Consider the following 19791-nt stretch of genomic DNA (forward strand, 5'->3'; position numbering starts at 1 on the left):
CCCAGCCCTGTGGCACCCCACTAGTCACCACCTGCCATTCCGAGAAACACCCATTCACCGCTACCCTTTGCTTTCTATCTGCCAACCAGTTTTCTATCCATGTCAATATCTTCCCCCCAATGCCATGAGCTCTGATTTTACCCACCAATCTCCTATGTGGGACCTTATCAAATGCCTTCTGAAAATCGAGGTACACTATATCCACTGGATCTCCCCCGTCTAACTTCCTGGTTACATCCTCGAAAAACTCCAATAGATTAGTCAAGCATGATTTGCCCTTGGTAAATCCATGCTGGCTCGGCCCAATCCTATCACTGCTATCTAGATATGCCACTATTTCATCTTTAATAATGGACTCTAGCATCTTCCCCACTACTGATGTTAGGCTGACAGGATGATAGTTCTCTGTTTTCTCCCTCCCTCCCTCTGCTAAGGCAGATATGCTACTGAAGTTTAAGAGACTACTAGACAGGTATATGGAGGAATTTAAGGAGGGAGGCTTATATGGGAGGCAGGGTTTGAGGATCGGCACAATATTTTGGGCCGAAGGGCCTGTAATGTACTGTAGTATTCTATATGTTCTATGTTCTAAAAAAGCTTTTAGTTTCTACTTTGATATTAGTCACCAGCTTCCTTTCATAATTCATCTTTTCCTTCCTAATGACCTGCTTAGTTTCCTTCTGCAAGTTTTGAAAAGCTTCCCAATCTTCTATCTTCCCATAAGCCTTGGCTTCCTTGTATGCCTTCCCTTTTGCTTTTATTTTGGCTCTGACTTCACTTGTCAGCCACGGTAGTGTCATTCTTCCATTCGAAAATTTCTTCTTATTTGGAATATACGTCTTGCACTTCCCTCGTTTTTTGCAGGAACTCCAGCCATTGCTGCTCTGCTGTCCTTCCTGCAAATGGCCCTTTTTTGTCAACTTCTGCCAGTTCCCCTCACATACCATTTTAATTTGCCTTATTCCACTGAAATACCGACACACTGGATCTTATTTTTTCCCTCTCACATTTCAAAGTGAACTCGATCATATTGTGATCATTGATCCCTAAGGATTCCTTGAACTTAAGCTCTCTTATCAACTCTGGATCAATGCACAACATCCAATCCAGCACAGCTGAAGCCATAGTTGGCTCAACAACAAGCTGTTCTAAAAAGCCATCCCTTAGATATTCTACAAATTCTTTCTTTTGAGGTCCAGTACTGTCCAGCTTTTCCCAATCCATTTTCATGTTAAAATCCCCAACGATGATCATGACATTGCCCTTCTGACACACCTTTTCTATCCAGCTGTAATTTGTAATCCACATTCTGGCTGCTGTTTGGAGGCCTGTATACAAGTCTCCACCCGATCCGAGACATCCTGTGCTCTGGCAGCTGGAAGGCAACACACTATGCGGGTATCTCTATCAGGCTGTCTGTTCCCCTCACGATGGAATCCCCTATGACTACTGCGTTCCTCATCCTCCTCTTTCCCTTCTGCACCACAAACCAGGCTAAGTGCCAGAGACCCGATCACCGTGGTCATCCTCTTTCAGGTCATCCCCTCAATCGCATCCAAAACGAGATAACAATTACTGTGGGGGATGGCCATAGGGGTGCTCGCTCCTATCTGAGCTCTTCCCTTCCCTGACAGTCACCCACTAATCTAATTCCTGCAGCCTTGGGCGAATGGTGTGCTGGTTATGGACATGAAACCCTTGAAAACTACCTCACATCTTTAATATATATTTCTGTATTTTGCACAATTTTTAATCTATTCAATATATGTCTACTGTAATTTATTTTTTCTTAATTTGTCTTTCTTCTATATTATGTATTGCATTGAACTGCTGCTGCTAAGTTAACAAATTTCACTGAACATGCCGGTGATAATAAACCTGATTCTGGTTCAGAATATGATATTAATGGTAAGACTTTTGGCAGTGTGGAAGATCAGCGAGATCTTGGAGTCTGTGTCCATAGGACACTCAAAGCTGCTGCGCAGGTTGACAATGTTTTTAAGAGGATGTATGGTGTGACAGCCTTCATCAACTGTGGGTTTGAGTTCAAGAGTCATGAGGTAATGTTACAGCTATTTAAGATCTTAGTCAGACCCCACTTGGAGTACTGTGTTCGGTTCTGGTCACCTCACTGCAGGAAGGATGTGGAAACTACAGAGAGAGTGCAGAGGAGATTTACAAGGATGTTGCCTGCATTGGAGAGCATGCCTTTTGAGAATAGGTTTAGTAAACTTGACCTTTTCTCCCTAGCGCGATGGAGGATGAGAGGTGACCTGATAGAGGTGTATAAGATGAGATGCATAGATTGTGGATAGCCAGAGGCTTTTTCCCAGGGCTGAAATAGCTAACATGAGGGGGCATAGTTTTAAGGTGCTTGGAAGTGGGTACAAGGGGGATGTCAGGGGTAAGTTTTTCCATACAGAATGGTGGGTGCATTGAATACACTGTGGCTACAGTGGTGGAGGCGATACAATAGACTCTTTTAAGAGACTGTTAGATAGGCACATGGACTGTTGAAAAATAGAGGGCTATGCATTAGGGTAATTCTAGACATTTTCTAGAGTAGGTTACATGGTTGGCACAACATTGTGGGCCGAAAGGCTGTAGATTTCTATGATTCTATACCAGCTTGGTGGTCCTACTCTTCAGTCTCCTTCTGAACTCCCAAAACTTACTGCACAGGATCTCTCCCCCTATCCTGCCTAAGTCATTTGTACCAACAAGTACCACAACCTCCAGCTGCTCACCCTCCCCTTCAAGTGTGTACTACAGCCGCTCAGAGACATCCTGGACCCTCGCACTCAGGAGGCAACACACTATTCTGGCGTCTCTTTTGCTGCTACAGAAACTCCTATGTGTCCCCTAACTATTGAGTCCTCTATGACTATTGCTCCACCTGACTTCACCCTACCCTTCTGAGCTCAGAGCCAACCACAGTGCTGTTGGTCCAGCTGCTGCTGCCTTGCCCAGAGAGGTCATCACCCTCATTAGTATCCACAGGGATATACCTGTTGCTGAGGGGAAAGGCCACGGGGACCCTATACTGACTTCCTTCTCCCTTTACCTCTCTCGATATTCACCCATCTACTCCTGAAACTTTGCATTCTGGGTGAAATCACCTGCTCAAAAGTCACACCTATCAATTGCTCTGCCTCCTGGATGATCCTAATTAGGATGACCCTATTCCAAATTAGGCCTCACCAATGTATTATATAACTTCAACATATCATACCATCTCCTGTACTCAGTACTATGATTTATGAAGGCCAACGTGCGAAAAGCTCTCTTTATGACCCGTGACACCACTTTCAAAGAATTATGCAAGAAGAATATACACAGTAAATGGCAGGATGCTTAAGAACATTGATGTACAGAGTGATGTTGGGATGTATCCACAGTTCCCTTAAAGTGGCAACACTGGTAGACAGAGTGATAAAGAATGCGGGCAGCATGCTTGCCTTCCACCAATCATGTACTCAGCACATACAAAACTTTGGTAAGGCCACATCTGGGGTTTTGTATTCATTTCTGGTCAGCCAACTGCAGGAAGGGTGTGGAGGTTTTGGAGAGGGTTTAGATTTACCTCGATTCTGATTCAGATTTTTATATATTACATACACACCATACAGTGAAGTATGTAAACGACACAACCCAAAGATGTGCTGGGAGCAGCCCGCAAGTGTCAACACATGTCATACTATGGCGCCAATATCGCATACCTTACAATGTTCCAATGTTCATCAGAAAAACAGCAGCAAAACAAGCCCTCCCACAACATACACACACATGCCTCCAACTCCATAACAGACTACCCCCTAGTCTTTGTCTCTGGACATGGAGACGTTGGGCCTCCAACTATCCCACAGCTCGCCAGTTACGGGATTTTGACCTTTGGGTCTAAATCCAAAACTCAACTACCACAGGGCTTTGAACTCTGGGCCTTGCCCTCCAGACTCACACAGATCTCTGACCATGGGACTGCAGCTTCCTGTGGTTACTGGCCTTCATGCCTCCTGCTTGCACCGACCACTGAACTGAGACTAACTGTATTAGAGCATATTAGCTAGAAGGAGAAGTTGGACAAACTTGGATTGTTTTCTCTGGGGAGTCGTAGATTGAGGGGTGACCAGATATAAGTACATAAACATCAAGAAACATAGATGGGGGTAGATAGAATCTTTTTCCCAGGGTGGAAATGTCAGATACCAGAGGGCATAAGTTTAAGGTGAGAGGGAGGAAGTTTAAAGATGACATGTGGATTGGGGTCTTTTCACACAATGAGCAATAGGCACCTGGACCATGTTGCAAAGGGATGTGGTAGAAGCAGATACGACGACTTTGTTTAAGAGACATGAACATCAGAATCAGATTTATTATCACCAGCATGTAACATGAAATTTGTTAACTTAGCAGCAGCAGTTCAATGTAATACATAATCTAGCAGAGAAAGAAAAAGAATAATAAAATAAAACATAATAAATAAACAAGTAAATCAATTACGTATATTGAAAGGATTTTTTTTAAATGTGCAAAAACAGAAATACTGTATATTAAAAAAAGTGAGGTAGTGTCCAAAAATTCAATGTCCATTTAGGAATTGGATGGTAGAGGGGAAGAAGCTGTTCCTGAATCACTGAGTCTGTGCCTTTAGGCTTCTGTATCTCCTACCTGATGGTAACAGTGAGAAAAGGGGGCATGTCCTGGGTGCTGGAGGTCCTTAATAATGGACGCTGCCTTTCTGAGACACTGTTCCTTGAAGATGTCCTGGGTACTTTGTAGCCTAGTACCCAAGATAGAGCTGACTAGATTTACAGCCTTCTGCAGCTTCTTTTGATCCTGTGCAGTAGCCCCTCCATACCAGATAATGATGCAGCCTGTCAAAATGCTGTCCATGGTACAACTATATAAGTTTTTGAGTGTATTTGTTGACATGCCAAATCTTTTCAAACTCCTAATAAAGTATAGCTGCTGTCTTGCCTTCTTTATGACTACATCAATATGTTGGGACCAGGTTAGATTCTCAGAGATCTTGATGCCCAGGAACTTGAAACTGCTCACTCTCTCCACTTCTGATCCCTCTATGAGGATTGGTATGTGTTCTTTCATCTTACCCTTCCTGAAGTCCACAATCAGTGCTTTTGTCTTACTGATGTTGACTGCCAGGTTGTTGCTGCGGCACTATTCCACTAGTTGGCATATCTCACTCCTGTATACCCTCTTGTCACCACCTGAGATTCTACCAACGATGTTTGTATCTTCAGCAAATTTGTAGACGATGTTTGAGCTATGCCTAGCCACACAGTCATGTGTAAACAGAGAGAAGAGCAGTGGGCTAAGCACACACTCCTGAGGTGCGCCAGTGTTGATCGTCAGTGAGGAGGCTATGTTATCACCAATCCGCACAGACTGTGGTCTTCTGGTTAGGAAGTCTAGGATCCAATTGCAGAGGGAGGTACATGCTGGGAATGGAGGGATATGAACCACATGCAGGAAGATGGGGTTAGTTTAATTTGGCATTATGTTTGATACAGGGGCTGTTGCTGTGCTGTTCTGTTTATGTTATTAATTTAGAGATACAGCACAGAACTAGACCTTCTAGCACACTGAGCTGCATTGCCCAGCAACCTACACCTTTAACCCTGTTCCAATTAACCCACTAACTGGTACACCATTGGACTGTGAGAGGAAACCCATGTGGTCACGAGGAGAATGTACAAACTCCTTACAGATGGGTCCAGGATTAAACTCTGTATCTCCAACGCCCTGAGGTGTAATAGCACTTTTGTATAAAGTAGTGCACTTACAGCGAGTCCGTGCCAAGCTGCTACATAAAAAATTAAAGTAAGTTCTAACATGTTATTGGGAAATGCACTGGTATACAATCAAGGACAGAAAACAAGAAAAGATTTTTTCATTTCCATTCTTTAGCTGTTTTGTATTTTGTATTTTGCAATTTTGGGGATGACACCAAGATTGGAGGTGTAGTGGACAGCGACGAAGACTATCAAAGCTTGGAGGGTGATCAAAAACATGTTGGAAAATGGGCTGAAAAATGGCAGTTGGAATATAATGCAGACAAGTGTGAAGTGTTGCATTTCAGTAGGGCCAACCAAGGTAGGTCTTACACAATGAGTGGTAGGGCACTATGGAATTTGATCCGGGAATACAGGTCTAAAATTCCTCTAAACTTGAGCCATAGGTAGATAGGGTTGTAAAGAAAGCTTTTGGCACATAGGTTTTTAACACTCAAAGTACTGAGTACAAGAGATGGGATATTATTGCCTGGATTGGGGTGCATGCCTTATGAGAATAGGTTGATTGAACTTGGCCTTTTCTCCTTGGAGCAAAGGAGGATGAGAGGTGACTTGATAGAGGTGTACAAGATGATAAGAGGCATTGATCGTGTGGATAGTCAAGAGGCTTTTTCCCAGGGCTGTAATGGTTGCCACAAGAGGACACAGGTTTAAGGTGCTGGGGAGTAGATAGAGGAGATGTCAGGCATAAGTTTTTTTACTCAGAGAATGATGAGTGCGTGGAATGGGCTGCCGCCAGTGGTGTTGGAGGCGGATACGATAGGGTCTTTTAAGGGGCTTTTAGATAGGTACTTAGAGATTAGTAAAATATAGGGCTGTATGTAAGCCTATTAATTTCTAAGGAAGGGATGTGATCGGCACAACTTTGTGGGCCAAGGGCCTGTATTGTGCTGTAGGTTTTCTATGTTTCTATTATGTTGCAGTTGTGTTGGATGTTGGTGAGCAATGTTCCTCTAATTTTTATTAGTCAGTGTGCACAAAGATCTTATGTTGGTCAAATGTTTTTCCTGTGACAAAAGTATGCGCGCTCTGAAGGCACACATGGCACAGTTTATGTAGGTTTACAAAATACCAGCAAATCCTCCAGCAACTTTCACATCACGACAATACAAACAGATAGCTCCAGTTTCCGAATCATACATAAATATTTTTCATAGCTGAATGTTCATGACCTCATGAGCTTTCGGTGTAGCAGTTTCTTATATTTTGTTAAGCCATTCAACTTTAAACAAATTTACAGTTCTTTTGCACTTCATGCCCTTCGCTTCTTTTGAATTTGACATAGTGAATCAATAACTTTTTCAATAAAAAATTATTAAGCTATCTACAGGATTTGAAACAGATCTTTGTAAACTTTACGATATGAACACTGTCCACCAAAGGTGGTTGCAACCATGATGCAGCTGTACAAACCGGAACAGGAAAGGTGAGGTGACATAAATTAGTGGCGTGCATTATGGTATTTGAAAAACCAACTAACTAGTTAACAGAAACATTTAGCTAAAAGATTATTTTCAATAAGTATAATTATTAATTACTACATTATCTTAAGTAACTAACCTTTTGTACACACATTAATTTCCTTTGTGCACTGGTTGAAAAACGTGTACACGCGCACAGTTTAGAGGGAACATAGTTGGTGAGGCTTAATTTGGAGTAGTTCTGGTCACCTACCTACAGCAAATATATCAATAAGATTGAAAACATGCAGAGAAAATTTAGAAAGAGGTTGCAGGACTTGATGACTTGAGTTATAAGGAATGGTTGAATAGGTTAGGACTTCATTCCCAGGAACATAGAAGATTGAGGGGAGAGTTGACAGAGGTATACAGAATTATGAGGGATATAGATAGGGTAAATGCAAGCAGGCTTTTTCCACTGAAGTTGAGGAGACTAGAATTGGAGGTCATAGGTTAAGGATAAAAAGGGAACTTGAGCGGGAACTTCTTCATTCAAGAGGGTGGTGAGAGTATGAAACAAGCTGCCAATGAAGTGGAGAAATTTGGATGTACATGATGGGAGGGGTATGAACTTCAGTCCAGGTGCAGGTCAATGTGACTAGACATAATAATAGTTCAGCCAAAGGGCTTTTTTCTGTGCTTTAGTGGTCCATGACGTGAAGTTATCACATATCCTCTTTCCTCTTAGTCACTTGAATCTACCTTTTGCCTATTTAGGGTACTTTGTGACTCTATAAGCTGCCATGGAATGGTCTGCCTACAGCTTGAAGGATCTGGTGAAAGTTTAGAGGCAGCGGGTTGTGGTAGTGCGGCTCCTGACTCTCCGCTCTGCATTCAATCAGCACTATAGGTACCACTATTGAAAGCAATGGTTGATTCCGGCTTCCTAAATATGTGAACTAATGTACAAATGCATTCTGACACACAATATAGGCTGCTAGGAAGAGTATTAGACTAAGGGCAGGAGTTGGTAGGTAAGTTATTCCAACAGGCCAGCGAATGAATGGGTAGAATCATCCAGTGCTACATCAAACAATGCAGAACTCTGGAACCACACAGCTTCTAGCTCAGGTTCTCAGTATGTCTCCAATGGCACAGATCCATCTGAAGTTTTGTCAGTTGCAGGGACCAACGTTCCGGCCTGACTTTTATCCAGAGTGAGTACTTGAGCATCAACTGGAGATTGAGATCGAATTGAAAAACAATTTCAAACTTTTATTAAACAAACAGAAACCAAAAATCTATAATTACTTCAGTAGGGACCACACAAGTGTAACCACTATTAGTTCTGAAAGGGGAATCACAAACTGATGTGCTACACATCAGCTAGCTACACCTGTAATGAAATATACATTCAGAAGAATGAGGGGCTTCATACACATCCCTGCTACTGTAACTCAACTCATCACAGACAAGCAGAAAGCCGAAGACCAAATACTGCAGTGGATGGGACAGAGTCCAAATGGACAATTGTACTGTTTGAGTATGCCATTCACTGGGATGGAAATTTCTTTGTTATCAGAGCACAACTTACATGACAACATTCATTTGTTACTCTGCATGTCTCTCATCTTCACAGACAATGCAGTTTATATATTCCTGTGCCACAGAAGTGCCATTACAGAGTAGAAACCGCTGATCTAGTGATTACTGAACATGTGATTCAGGAGAGGAACTGATAGGAATCTAAAGGAACCACTCTTGTAATCCAAGTCTGCATTGCATGACTGGGGGAATTGTTATTTAAGCTAAGTAATCTGACGTCTACTGATGACATCATTACCTAATTTTGCATCCTGTCAAATGAAACTCAGGTGCACTCTTCTCTCACGTACACAAAATAACATGTTCAAACACGAATAAATTCTGCAACAAAATCCACTAGTAGAAGGAAGACAATCCATACTTAAAAGTTAAGCATCTTCATGTCTTCCAGAAGTTCACTTGCTATGCTGCGGAGACTGGGGTTACGGTTATTGGTAAGTTCTCGAATGCGGTGCTGCAGTAGTGATTGGTGAATCTGGGCTTTCACTTTGGAGAAAATTTCTGGCTCAAGGATCAGAGACTGAATGAGGCGCAGAACATGAAGGCAAACCTCTGCATCTGGATCTAATAAACAGTGGGGTGGTTACTACATTACATACTGCACTAAAGTAACATTACAGCAAATACTGAAGAAAGTTAAAGCAAGCCAATAAAATTCATATCAGTAACATTGGGCACAAAACTGATCAACTATTGCTTAAGCCCAAGATTGTCAATATTAGCTGGAGAAATCAGGTATTACCCCATTTAACCTATATGTGACTCCAGACCCTAACAATGTTAGATTAATTGTCATCTGATACAAACAAAACAGCTCAGCACCTAAAACGTCACCAAGCAAAGATGCCAAGTAGGAAACCTGCCAACATACAGAACAGTGGCAATTTTGCCACTGATTGGCTGTGTAAGCTCTCAGTCTTGGCGCAAGGAGTAAATCTGGAACTTATGGATGCAGTTTAGGTGTGTGGAGAAAGTTCTGGTTTCAGGATAAAGTTTGGGACTGCCAGGCCAACAGAATGTATTCTACTATACAGAAGGGAAGGGTGGTGGTGGGGGGAGAAGAGGCACGCTGTGTTAATAGGAGATTTGTTAGTTAGGGGAGCTGACAGAAGGTTCTGTGGGTGAGAACGAGATTCCCGGATGATATGTTGCCTCCTGCGTGCCAGGATCAAGTCCTCAGCAGTCTTAAGTGTGAGTCAGAAGTCATGGTCCATGAAGGTACCAATGACAAGGGTAGGATGAGTGACAAGGTTCTACATAGGGAAATCAGGGGGTTAGATACTAAGTTAAAAGGTAGGACCTCCATGGTTGTGATCTCAGGAATGCCACCTGTGCCACGTGCTGGTGAGAAACTAGGAAGATTATACAGTTTTATACGTGACTAAGGAGTTGGTGTAGGAGGGAGGTCTTAAGATGTTTGGATCACTTGACACTCTTCCAGGGAAGGTGGAATACTTTGCACCTGAACTTGAGGGGGATTATGTTAAGGGGGCTTAAACTAGAGTTGCAGGTGGATGGGAACCAGAGTTCCTGAACAGTTAGTGGAGAGGTTATAGAGGTAGATTTTGATAAGATCTTAGACAAAGTTAGAAATCAAAAGGTTGAGCATGGTGCGACTAGTATAAGCTGCCTATATTTCAGTGCAAGAAGTATCGTAGGAAAGGCGGATGACAGTGCTGAAGATGAGGTACCTGGTTTACAATGTATGGTGAGGAAAGGCTGTTGATAAGGCAAAATTGCAACGTAAAAGATGGACAAAATAGAAAATGGTGAAATCAGGAGTGAAAATGTTATATTTCAATGTATGCAGTATACAGAATAAGGCAGATGAACTTGTAGCGCACTTACAGATTTGCATGTATGATGTTGTAGGCATTCACTGAATCATGGCTGAAAGAAGATTATAACTGGGAACTTAATGTCCAAGGATACACATTGTATCAAAAAGACATGCAGGAAGGTAGCAGGGGTGGTGCTGCTCTGTTAGTACAAAAAATGGTATCAAATAACTAGAAAAAGGTGACATACAGACAGACAGACATACTTTATTGATCTCGAGGGAAACTGGGTTTCATTACAGTCGCACCAAACAAGAATAGTGTAGAAATATAGCAATATAAAACCACAAATAATTAAATAATAATAATAAAATTATTCCAAGTGGAAATAAGTCCAGAACCAGCCTATTGGCTCAGGGTGTCTGACACTCCGAGGGAGGAGTTGTAAAATTTGATGGCTACAGGCAGGAATGACTTCCTATGACAGTTAGTGTTGCATCTCAGTGGAATGAGGGTCAGAAGGTGTTGAAACTTTGTGGATAGAGCTAAGGAACTGCAAGGGTTAAAAGATCCTGATGAGAGTGGTCTACAAATTACAAGGGGAGATAGAAAATGCATGCCAAAATAGCAATGTTACAATAGTCCTGGGAGATTTCAATATGCAGGTAGATTGGGAAAATCACGTTGGTGCTGGATTACAGGAGGGGAATTTTCTAGCATGCCTACGAATGGCTTTTTAGAGCAGCTTGTGGCTGAGCCCACTAGGGGATCAGCTATACTGGATTGGGTGTTGTGCAATGAACTGGAATTGACTAGAGAGGCAAGTGATCATAATATGATCAAATTGGCCCTGAAAATTTGAGAAGGAGAAGATAAAGTCAGATGCATCATATATGGTTAAATGGTATCAATATTACAGTGGAGTGAATGGTAAAGAACAGTGGCAAAGATGACGGCAGAACAGCAGTGGCTGAAATTTCTGAAAGCAATTCAGAAGGCAAAGGATATATGCAGCACATCCCAAAGAGGAAGAAGTATTCTAAAGGCAAGATGACATAATCATAGCTAACAAGAGAAGTCAAAGCCAACATAAAAGCCAGAGAAGGTGTATAATAGAGCTGAAATTAGTGGGAAGTTAGAGGATTGGGAAGCTTTTACGTACCATAAGACATAGGAGCAGAATTAGGCCATTTGGCTCCTTGAATCTGCTCCACCATTCAATCACGGCTGATGCTTTTTAAATGAATGCCCCTCTAAATGGACACATTGCCCTCTTGTCCTAGTCTCCCCCACCATGGGAAACATCCTATCCATAACTACTCTGTCTAGGCCTTACAACATTCAAAAGGTTTCAATGATATCCCCCTCATCCTTCTAAATTTCAGTGAGTACTGGACCAGAGGCATCAAACGTTCCTCATATGATGCACTTTCTTTCCCAGAATCATCCTTGTAAACCTCCTCTGAACCCTCTCTAGTGCAGGCACATCTTTTCTTTGATAAGAAGCCCAAAACTGTTCACAGTACCAAGGTGAGGCCTCAGCAGAGCCTTATAGAGCCTCAGCTTCACATCCATAAGACTGTAAGACATAGAAGCAGAATTAGGCCATTCAGCCCATCGAGTCTACTCTGCCATTCCATCATGGCTGATCCCACATCCCACTCAACCCCATACTCCTGGCTTCTCATCATATCATTTGATGCCCTGACCAATCAGAAAACTATCAATTTCCACCTTAAATATACCCACGGACTTGGCCTCCACTGCAGTCTGTGGTAGAGCATTCCACAGATTCACTACTCTCTGGCTAAAAATGTTCCTCCTTACCTCTGTTCTAAAGGGTCACCCCTCAATTTTGAAAATGGGCCCTCTAGTTCTGGATACCCCCACCACAGGAAACAGCCCAACCACCGCCACCTTATCTAGTGGTTTCAACATTTGGTAGGTTTCAAAGAGATCCTCCCACATTCTTCTAAATTCCAGTGAGTACAGGCCCAAAGCTGCCAAATGTTCCACATCTGTTAACTCCTTCATTCCCAGAATCGTCCTTGTGAACCTTCACTGGACTCTTTCCAATGACAATACAACCTTTCTGAGATATGGGGTCCAAAACTGTTTACAATACTCTTAAGTGCAGCCTGACTAGTGCCTTATAAAAGCTCAGCATTATCTCCTTGCTTTTATAGTCTATTCCCCTTGAAATAAATGCCAACATTTTATTTGCCTTTACTACAGACTCAACCGAAACAGCAACCTTCTAGGAGTCTTGCACAAGGACTCCCAAGTCCCTGATGTTTGAACCTTCTCCCCATTTTGGTAATAGTCTGCACTATTGGTATTTACATCCCAAAGAAGAAGAAGTATTCTGAAGGCAAGATGACACAACTGTGGCTAACAAGAGAAGTCAAAGTCAACATAAAAGCCAAAGAGAGGGCAAATAATAGAGCAAAAATTAGTGGCAAGATAGATGATTGGAATCAATTAAAAACCAACAGAAGGCAACTAAAAAAGTAATTAAGAAGGTAAAGATAGAATATAAAAGAGAAGCTAGCCAATAATATTAAAATGGATACCAAAAGTTTCTTCAGATGCATGAAGTTTAAAGGAGAGGCAAGTGCGGATGTCAAACCACTGGAAAATGATGCTGGAAAGGTAGTAATAGGGGACAAGGAAATGGCAAATGAATTGAATAAGAATTTTGCGTTAGTCTACTCTGTGGAAGACACTAGCAGTTTGGTGGAAGGTCTAGGTATCAGGGTTATGAAGCGTGTGAAGTTAACATTACTGGAGAGAAAAGGTTCTTGGAAAACTAAAAGGTCTGAAGGTAGATACCTGGACCAGATAGTGTACATTCCAGAGTTCTGAAGGAGATAGCTGAAGAGATTGTGAAGGCATTAGTAATGATCTTTCAAGAATCTCTAGATTGCGGAATGGTTCAGGAAGACTAGAAATTGCAAACATCACTTCATTCTTCAAGAAGGGAGAGAGGCAGAAGGAAGGAAACTATAGGCAAGTTAGTCTGGCCTCAGTGGTTGGGAAGATGTTGGAGTCGATTATTAAGGATGAGGTCTCAGGGTACTTGAAGATATTGCCTGGATTGGCGAGCATGCCTTATGAGAACAGGTTGAGTGAACTCGGCCTTTTCTCCTTGGAGCGATGGAGGATGAGAGGTGACCTGATTGAGGTGTATAAGATGATAAGAGGCATTGATTGTGTGGATAGTCAGAAGCTATTTTCCAGGGCTGAATTGGCAGCACGAGAGGGCACAGTTTTAAGGTGCTTGGAAGTTGGTACAGAGGAGATGTCAGGGGTAAGTTTTTTACACAGAGTGGTCAGTAAGTGGAATGGGCTGCTGGTGACGGGGGTGGAGGCAGATACAATAGAGTCTTTTAAGAAACTTCTGGATAGGTACATGGAGCTTAGAAAAATAGAGGGCTATTGGTAACACTAGGTAATTTCTAAGGTAAGGACATGTTCGGCACAGCTTTCTGTGCCAAAGGGCCTGTATTGTGCTGTAGGTTTTCTATGTTTCTATATCACAATCAGAATCAGGTTTATTAACATTGATATGTAATGTGAAATTTGTTAACTTAGCAGCAGTAGTTTCAATGCAATACATAATATGGAAGATAAATCAATCAATTAATTACAGTTTATGTATATTGAATAGATTTAAAATTGTGCAAAAGCAGAAATTTTATATATTAAAAAAGTAAGGCAGTGGTCATGGGTTCATTTAGGAATCAGATGGCAGAAGGGAAGAAGCCGCTCCTGAATTGGTGTGTGTGCGCTTTCAGGCTTCTGTACCTCATATCTGATGGTAACAATGAGAAAAGGGCAGGTCCTGGGTGCTGGGGGTCCTTAATAATGGACGCCGCCTTTCTGTAGGCTAGTAACCAAGATGGAGCCGGCTAAATTTACGACCCTCTGCAGCTCCTTTTGGTCCTGTGCAGTAGCACTACCCTTCCCCCAACCCCTCACCAAACCAGACAGTAATGCAGCCTGTCAGAATGCTCTCCACAGTACATTTATAGAAGTTTTTGAGTGTCTTGTTGACATACCAAATCTCTTCATGTTCCGAATGAAGTATAGACGCTGCCTTGCTTTCTTTATAACTGCATCAATATGTTGGGACCAGGTTAAACCCGCAAAGATCTTGACACCCAAGAACTTGAAACTGCTCACTTTTTACACTTCTGATCCCTCTGTGAGGACTGGTATGTGTTCCTTTGTCTTACCCTTCCTGAAGTCCACAATCAAACCTGGCACTCAATGTCAGTAGACGAAAGCTGATTGTAATTGTAACTGCACTCATTTCTCTTCCCTCACACCCCTCAACATCTGGCACACTGCTAGTGTCTTCCACAGTGAAAACTGATGCAAAAGCAATAGAGTGGTGCACCTCTCTATAAAGTGTAAAAGTGAGGTAAGAGTTGATAGTGGACCACTGGAAGATATTGCTGGTGAGGTAGTAAAGGGGACAAAGAAATGGCAGATGAACTTAATAGTTACTTTGCGTCTGTCTTCATTGTGGAAGATACTAGCAGTGTGTCAGAGGACTTTGAGTGTCAAAGCAGGAGTGAGTGTCAATGCTATTAAAAAGGGAAAAGGGCAATGCAAACTCAAAGGTCTTAAGATGAATTAGTCACCTGGGTCAGATGGACTACATCCGAGAGTACTGAGAGAGGTTACTGAAGAGATAACAAATGTATTGGTCATGATCTTTCAAGAATCATTTGATTCAGGCATGATTCAGAACTGGAAAATTGAAGATGTCACACCACTCTGTAAGAAGGGAGGAAGGCAAATGAAAGGACATTATAGGCCAGTTAACCTAACTTCAGTGGTTGTTGGAGTATATTTTTAAGGATGAGGTTTCGGGGTACTTGGGGACTAATGATGAAATAAGTCAAAGTCGGCATGGTTTCTATCAAGAGAAATCTTGCCTTATAAATCTGTTAGAGTTCTTTGAGGTAGTAACAGGCAGGGTGGGCAATGGAGAGGCAGTGGATGTCATTTACTTGTATTTTCAGAAGGCGTTTGATAAGGTGCCACACAAGGCTGCTTACAAGGGAACATCCTATGGCGTTACAGGAAAGATACTGGCATGGATATAGGTATGGCTGACAGGCAGGAGGCAGCGAGTAAGAATAAAAGGGACCTTTTCTGGTTGGCTGCCAGTGACTAGTGGTGTTCCTCAGGGGGCAGTATCGGGACTGCTGCTTTTCACATTGTTTGTCAATGATTTGGATAATGGAATTGATGGCTTTGAGGCAAAGTTTGCGGATGTTAAAAAATAGGTGGAGGGGTAGATAGTGCTGAGGAAGCAATGTGATTGCAGCAGGACTTAGACAAATTGGAAGAATGGGCAAAAAAAGTGGCAGATGTTATAGTGTCAGGAAGTGGAATGTATAATGCATTTTGGTAAAAGGATCAATACTACGGATTATTATTTAAATAGGGAGAAGGTTCAAACATCAGAGGTACAGCAGGACTTGGGAGGCCTCGTGCAAATCTCCCAGAAGGTTAATTTTCAGGTTGTGTCTGTGGTAAACAAGGCAAATGCAATGTTGGCATTTATTTCAAAGACAATAGAATATAAAAACAAGGAAATAGTGCTGACAACACACACAAAATGCTGGTGGAACACAACAAGCCAAGCAGGATCTATAAGGAGAAGCACTGTCGACGTTTCGGGCCAAGACCCTTCGACAGAAATAGTGCTGAGCCTTTATAAGACACCAGTCAGCCGCACAGAGTATTGTTAACAGTTTTGGGCCCCATATCTTTGAAAGAATGTGTTGTCATTTGAGAGTCCAGATGAGGCTCACAAGGATGATTCTGGGAATGAAGGGGTTAACATATGAGGAGTGTTTGGCAGCTTTGGGCATGTACTCACTGGAATTTAGAAGAATGCGGGGTGGGGGATAGCAGGGATTTCATTGAAACCTACCAAATGTTGAAAGGACTAGATAGGGTGGATGTGGAGAGGATGTTTCCTATGGTGGGGACATCCAGAACTACAGGGCATAGCCTCAAAATTGAGGGGCAACCCTTTAGAACAGAGGTAAGGAGCAATTTTTTTTATCCAGAGAGTAGTAAATCTGTAGATTGCTCTGTGGAAGCCAAGTCCGTGCGTATATTTAATGCGGAACTTGATCATTTCCTGTTTGGTCAGGACATCAAAGGATATGGCAAGAAGGCATGTGTATGGGGTTGTGTGGGATTTGGGATCAGTCACGATGGAATGGCAGAGCAGACTTGATGGGCTGAATGGGCTAATTTTGCTCCTATGTCTTATGGTCTTATCTGTGGAATTCTTTGCCACAGGCAGTTGTGGAGGCCAAGTCTTTATGTATATTTAAGGCAGAGGTTAATAGATTCTTGATTGGTTAGGACACGAAGGGATATGGGGAGGAGGCAGGAGATTAGGGCTGAGAGGAAAATTGGATAGGCCATAATGAAATGGCAAAGCAGACTCAATGGGCCAAATGACCTAATCTTGCTCCTATATCTTATGGTCTCATACTCCTGAATTGTGTGTTAGCGCGCGGCCAAGTGGTTAAGGCATTGGTCTAGTGATCTGAAGGTCGCTAGTTTCAGCCTCAGCTAAGGCAGTGTGTTGTGTCCTTGAGCAAAGCACTTAACCACACATTGCTCTGCGACGGCACTAGTGCCAAGCTGTATCAACCCTTGCCCTTCCCTTGGACAACATCGGTGGCGTGGAGAGGGGAGACTTGCAGCATGGGCAACTGCCGGTCTCCCATACAACCCTGCACAGGCCTGTGCACTGGAAACTTTCCAAGGCGCAAATCCATGGTCTCTCAAGACGAATGGATGCCTTTTTTTTAATATATACTCCTGAATTGTACAGCACAATTGTTGGACATTGACCATATTTTCTTGCATAATGAAAATGGGGAATAACTGGGGCACAAAATAAAGGAAAACTGCCTGATTCTTTTTTATTTATGGCCATGAACTCCTTACTTAAAGAAATATAAAATGAAATGTACTAGACATTTTCCTATGACTTTACTGCCTGAGAAAGTAGAAAGAGCTATAAAAGTATAAAAAAATGTGCTGAGTCATCTGCTGAGCTTGTCTTTCCTGCTTTACCGTGGATTATTTGGCAGAGTGCAGTGTTTGACGTCAACACAAACTTGAGCTGAAGAGAGATTACACAAGCCATAGTCTTCACCACAACTCAGCCTTTCCAATTCTCAAAAAGGCTTTTTAATCATCCTACAATTAGCTCTTAAAGGATTATCTGCAGCTGATTTCCAGGGTGACAGATTGCTATTTACGCATGTACTTTATGTAATATTCACATACCATCTGATAATGCTTTTCCTGCATTTACTACTGTCAAACAATACCCTGCTGAAAATTTTAAGAACTCATATCGTACATTTAAACAAAGTCCCAACAGAGTTGGTAGCACAGCACAGCACATTTGTTTGATCTAACAATGAAGATGAACCCCATCTTCTAAACCATTTTGTTACTGCACTCCATACTTTTAAATGCATCTGGTAAGACAGTAACATACCTTTTACAGCAGCATCTTGGGATCCAATAAATAGAACCATAGAACATTACAGCACAGAAACAGGCCTTTTGGCCCTTCTTGGCTGTGCCGAACCATTTTTCTGCCTAGTTCCACTGACTTGCACCTGGGCCACATCCCTCCAAGCCCCTCTCATCCATGCACCTGTCCAAGTTTTTCTTAAATGTTAAAAGTGAGCCTGCATTCACCACTTCAACTGGCAGCTCATTCCACACTCCCACCACTCTCTGTGTGAAGAAACCCCCCCCTAATGTTCCCTTTAAACCCTTAACACACGTCCTCTGGTTTTTTTTCTCCCTAGCCTCAGTGGAAAAAGCCTATTTGCATTCACTCTGTCTATACCCTTCATAATTTTATACACCTCTATCAAATCTCCCCTCATTCTTCTACGCTCCAGGGAATCAAGTCCTAACCTATTCAACCTTTCTCTGTAACTCAGTTAATCAAGTCCCGGCAACATCTTTGTAAACCTTCTCTGCACTCTTTCAACCTTATTACTATCCTTCCTGTAATTAGGTAACCAAAATTGCACACAATACTCCAAATTCGGTCTCACCCATGTCTTATACAACCTCACCATAACATTCCAACTCTTATACTCAATATTTTGATTTATAAAGGCCAATGTGCCAAAAGCTCTCTTTATGAACCTATCTATCTGTGACACCACTTTTAGGGAATTGTGTATCTGTACTCCCAGATCCCTCTGTTCTACTGCACGCCTCAGTGCCCTACCATTTACCTTGTATGTTCTACCTTGGTTTGTCCTTCCAAGCTGCAGTACCTCACACTTGTCCGCATTAAACTCCATCTGCCATTTTTCAGCCCATTCCTCCAACTGGTCCATATCCCTCTGCAAGCTTTGAAAACCTTCCTTACTGTCCACTATACCTCCAATCTTTATATCATCAGCAAATTTGCTGATCCAATTTGCCACGTTATCATCCAGATCATTGATATTGATGACAAATAACAATGGACCCAGCGCTGATCCCTGTGGCACACCACTAGTCACAGGTCTCCACTCAGAGAAGCAATCCTCCACTACCACTCTCTGGCTTCTCCTACTGAGCCAATGTCTAATCCAATTTACTACCTCACCATGTATACCTAGCGACTGAATCTTCCTAACTAACCTCCCATGCGGGACCTTGTCAAAGGCCTTACTGAAGTCCATGTAGGCAACATCCTCTGCCTTCCCTTCCACTTTCCCGGTAACCTCTTCGAAAAAGTCTAATAGATTGGTTAAACATGACCTACCATGCACAAAGCCATGTTGACTCTCCCTAATAAGTCCCTGTCTATCCAAATACTTGTAGATCCAATCTCTCAGTACTCCTTCCAATAATTTACCTACTACTGACGTCAAACTTACCGGTCTATAATTTCCCAGATTACTTTTAGAGCCTTTTTTAAACCACGGAACTACATGAGCTATACTCCAATCCTCCGGCACCTCACCCGTGGATACCGACATTTAAGTATATCTGCCAGGGCCCCTGCAATTTCAACACTAGTCTCCTTCAAGGTCCAAGGGACTACCCTGTCAGGTCCTGGGGATTTATCTACTCTGATTTGCCTCAAGACAGCAAGCACCTCCTCCTCTTTAATCTGTATAAGTTCCA

General features: G+C 42.4%; 1 protein-coding gene across 1 annotated transcript in view; it reads right to left on the reverse strand.

Moving 5' to 3' along the window:
• Window positions 1-9179: 9179 nt before the first annotated feature.
• hsf2bp (heat shock transcription factor 2 binding protein) overlaps window positions 9180-19791 on the reverse strand; it is a 100966-nt gene continuing 90354 nt past the window's right edge. Inside the window, exon 8 of the mRNA XM_059966043.1 lies at window positions 9180-9382. Within this exon, the coding sequence (XP_059822026.1) occupies window positions 9180-9382 (203 nt within the window). The remainder of the gene's footprint in view (window positions 9383-19791) is intronic.

The sequence above is a fragment of the Hypanus sabinus genome, chromosome 4, assembly GCF_030144855.1.
Source record: "Hypanus sabinus isolate sHypSab1 chromosome 4, sHypSab1.hap1, whole genome shotgun sequence".
NCBI classification, from domain to species: domain Eukaryota; kingdom Metazoa; phylum Chordata; class Chondrichthyes; order Myliobatiformes; family Dasyatidae; genus Hypanus; species Hypanus sabinus.